Below are 4,151 nucleotides of genomic sequence, written 5' to 3'. Positions count from 1 at the left end.
CTAAAACGTTTGCCAGAAGGTGGCGACATAAACCCTCATTGCTTAGAACTGTCCCAGGTGCTGAACCCAGTTTCTGAGATTCAGAGAGGCTAGCCGGCTAGCGAACCGGGATTCCACCAAGTTTCCCCCAGAGGTTGGCAGACTCTGGTAAGAAGTGCAAAAGGCCATGTAAAATGCCAGGCTTCACTTAGAACACATATGCAAAATATTTCCATCCCTGAATTTACTAGCCACAAAGCTATGGGAAGTGGCAGCGTCACTGAAATTACAAGTGTAGTAGTGATGGAAAAGTGTGTGTGTGTTTAGAATGTATATCACACTGAGTTTTGTTCTTCATTTCGAGATGCAGTTGTTTACATCTCCTCGTCCTTTGACACGTCCTTTATAATTTCGTTCTCTCCCAGTTCCCCAAGGTTAAAAGAAAAAGTCACAGGCAATATCCTCCCCAAGGGAGTCAGGCTGGACTGTTAGATGATAACGGAGGTAGCGTTTTTTTTGTTGTTGTTGTCGTTGTTTTTTTTGTTTGTTTTTTGAGACGGAGTCTCGCTCTGTTGCCCAGGCTGGAGTGCAGTGGCGCGAGAACGGAGGTAGCTTTTTAAAAACGAAGACACACTCGGTCTTCTTCCATCAATTAGCAATAATTGGGAGACTGACCAGGACTGTTCACCTTCCCATTCAGGCTCCCTATGCTTCCTTTTCTCATCTCCTATTGCCACTCTGGGATGCTGACACGAGTTAAGAATTTGACAGATAATATGAGGCAATGAGTAGTTGGAATTCCCTCCCCCAAGTACCTACCCCCTCCCCAATTTTGCTGGGTTGGAGGCGGAGTTTATTTGTTACAACCTTGGTCTGACCGGCAGGGATCCGATGTGTGTAAGTGAGTTCTGAGTCTCTGTTGACAAAAAGGGACTCGAATGCAAAGACGCTGAGCTAGAGGGAGAGGAGGGCGGGGACCCAGAGGAAAGAGACACTCCTCGGGGTTGGGGAAGTATTAGGTGGGGAGGGTTACAGTGGGAGGGAGGGAGCCTGGCTTTCGAAGCGACTCACAGAGGGATAAATAAAGGGAAGTGAGGAGGAAGAGGGAGACTGAAAGGGAAGGCAGGTGGGGAGAAGGGGAAGGAAAGAGGCAGAAGAGAAAGAGAGAAGAGAGAGGAGGAGAGAGGGGGAGAGAGGGAAGGAAGGAAACAGGGAGAGGAGGGTCACAGAGTGACCGTGGAGGATGGGGCTTCTCGGTTCTAGATATTTCTGGGATTGGAGACTGTTTGCTAGTGGGGAGACTCCAGCTCCGGCAGCCAGTTCGGGAGCGGCAAAGTAAAATGGACAGCGACAGACAGACGTTCCAGCCACCTCTCCGCCGCCGGAAGATCCTGGAGCTGCTTTCAGGCCAACTCCAGTTTCCCAGCTGGAGCCTCTGAACGCGCTGGACTGCGCGAGCCCAGGGAGCGCCTGAAAGCTGCTCCTCGGAGATACCCTTCGCCGAAGCAGTAAGAACTTTCTTCTTGGGTCCCTGCATTCCCTTCCTCCGAAACTTCCCAGGAGAAGGGCGGAAGACCCTAGGGGAAGGGGCGAGGCGAATCTTCGCGCTGCTTTTTCTTCCCTCCCCCTTCCCGCGCCAGGCGCGCAGGCATGGATGTGCTCAGCCCTGGTCAGGGCAACAACACCACATCACCACCGGCTCCCTTTGAGACCGGCGGCAACACTACTGGTATCTCCGACGTGACCTTCAGCTACCAAGTGATCACCTCTCTGCTGCTGGGCACGCTCATCTTCTGCGCGGTGCTGGGCAATGCGTGCGTGGTGGCTGCCATCGCCTTGGAGCGCTCCCTGCAGAACGTGGCCAATTATCTTATTGGCTCTTTGGCGGTCACCGACCTCATGGTGTCGGTGTTGGTGCTGCCCATGGCCGCGCTGTATCAGGTGCTCAACAAGTGGACACTGGGCCAGGTCACCTGCGACCTGTTCATCGCCCTCGACGTGCTGTGCTGCACCTCATCCATCCTGCACCTGTGCGCCATCGCGCTGGACAGGTACTGGGCCATCACGGACCCCATCGACTACGTGAACAAGAGGACGCCCCGGCGCGCCGCTGCGCTCATCTCGCTCACTTGGCTTATTGGCTTCCTCATCTCTATCCCGCCCATGCTGGGCTGGCGCACCCCGGAAGACCGCTCGGACCCCGACGCATGCACCATTAGCAAGGACCACGGCTACACTATCTATTCCACCTTCGGAGCTTTCTACATCCCGCTGCTGCTCATGCTGGTTCTCTATGGGCGCATATTCCGAGCTGCGCGCTTCCGCATCCGCAAGACGGTCAAAAAGGTGGAGAAGACCGGAGCGGACACCCACCATGGAGCATCTCCCGCCCCGCAGCCCAAGAAGAGTGTGAATGGAGAGTCGGGGAGCAGGAACTGGAGGCTGGGCGTGGAGAGCAAAGCTGGGGGTGGTCTGTGCGCCAATGGCGCGGTGAGGCAAGGTGACGATGGCGCCGCCCTGGAGGTGATCGAGGTGCACCGAGTGGGCAATTCCAAAGAGCACTTGCCTCTGCCCAGCGAGGCTGGTCCTACCCCTTGTGCCCCCGCCTCTTTCGAGAGGAAAAATGAGCGCAACGCCGAGGCGAAGCGCAAGATGGCCCTGGCCCGAGAGAGGAAGACAGTGAAGACGCTGGGCATCATCATGGGCACCTTCATCCTCTGCTGGCTGCCCTTCTTCATCGTGGCGCTTGTTCTGCCCTTCTGCGAGAGCAGCTGCCACATGCCCACCCTGTTGGGCGCCATAATCAATTGGCTGGGCTACTCCAACTCTCTGCTTAACCCCGTCATTTACGCATACTTCAACAAGGACTTTCAAAACGCGTTTAAGAAGATCATTAAGTGTAAGTTCTGCCGCCAGTGATGACGGAGGAGTAGCCGGCCAGTCGGGGCTACAGGATCCGTCCCATTCACTATGCTTCCCCCAACCCTAGGGAATCAACACTTAAGATAATTTGCCACTTCTGTTTCTCTCTGCTCCGATCACGGCTTGCGGACCTGGTCCCCTCTCCACTTCCTGCTCCAGGGCAGGGCGCTTTGTGCAAAGGAGACCCAGCGGAGGGGCGTGAGAGCCCAGGAAATTCAGAGAGTTTGTGAGAAGCGACATTGGCTCAGACTTTGCCTGTAGCATCAGTTTTGATCCCAGTAATTGCCTCTTCTCTCTTCTATCTCCTAAATCTTTGCGGTGGATGTTTAATCCTTAGTTCAAGGCAGAAAATCCAAAAAATAAATAAACTGTACACACTGCCGCCGCGCCCACTAAGGGGCTCCACCCCATCACCCAACTTCTAGAACTTGGACTTGAGGTTCGGGAATTTGCTCCATCTCTCCCGCCCTGTGGCCCTTGAAATAGTCACCTTTTTCTCCCCATTTTTATCTTTTCTTTTCTTTCATTGCTTTCCTCTCTGCCCTCGCCCATCCTTATGCACGAATCTGCTGGTCCGGAGAGGCGGAAGAGGCTGCTTTTCCCCGTGCCAGCGGTGCCCCCGGGATTCCCCGTCTTCGCGCAGACTTGAGATTAACTCTCTCGTGCAGTGCACAACCCCTACTTCCTTTGTTTCCTTGGACTCAAAACAAATGGCTAGAAGGTGTCTCTTAGAGTGGACTTGTAAGTACAAGGCCGGGCCAGTGGGGGAGAGCGAGGAGGAGGAGGGTGTGCAGACCACTTTGTTTATGCTTGCCTTGGTGTCAGCACTCACCAAAGAAACTGACAATCATACAGTGGAGAGAGCGGACGCTGTTTGTACAGGTAGCTGGCGAGTGTATACGTCCTGGCATCGCCACTTACTTACTGCGGGAGGCGCCAGCCGGCCGCTGTTTGCGCTCTGGGGACGCTGAGAGGCCTGGAATCCGCGCGCCTCCGGAGCCATCTGTGCTCTGGCAGCGCGCTAGGCGCTGCCGGCTGCTGACTTACAGGATCTGGGTTCCTCCGCCTACGCTCTGGGGCGCCCTGAAGCGCGGGTAGACACCTGAGGTTTTTGCCTTAGCCGGCGGCGCAAGGTCCCGCGGAACTCTTGGGATTGGAGAGACCAAGAAGGCTTTAAAGGGGCGACACGCAGGGGCGGCAAAGAGGAAAGGTTCCCCAGGGCACGCGTGCCCAAGGCTCCAGCTGGCTCC

General features: G+C 55.3%; 1 protein-coding gene across 1 annotated transcript; it reads left to right on the top strand.

The window, feature by feature from the left end:
• The first annotated feature begins 897 nt into the window (after positions 1–897).
• On the top strand, positions 898–3,633 carry HTR1A (5-hydroxytryptamine receptor 1A). The gene has a single exon (XM_003776605.5). The coding sequence runs from the start codon at positions 1,630–1,632 to the stop codon at positions 2,896–2,898; it is 1,269 nt and encodes a 422-aa protein (XP_003776653.1). The 5' UTR covers positions 898–1,629; the 3' UTR covers positions 2,899–3,633.
• The last annotated feature ends 518 nt before the right edge of the window (positions 3,634–4,151 follow it).

This window comes from Pongo abelii, chromosome 4 (assembly GCF_028885655.2).
Source record: "Pongo abelii isolate AG06213 chromosome 4, NHGRI_mPonAbe1-v2.0_pri, whole genome shotgun sequence".
NCBI classification, from domain to species: Eukaryota; Metazoa; Chordata; class Mammalia; order Primates; family Hominidae; genus Pongo; species Pongo abelii.
The sequence above is the reverse complement of the archived record's forward strand: the minus strand, read 5'-3'. Positions and strand labels throughout refer to the sequence as shown.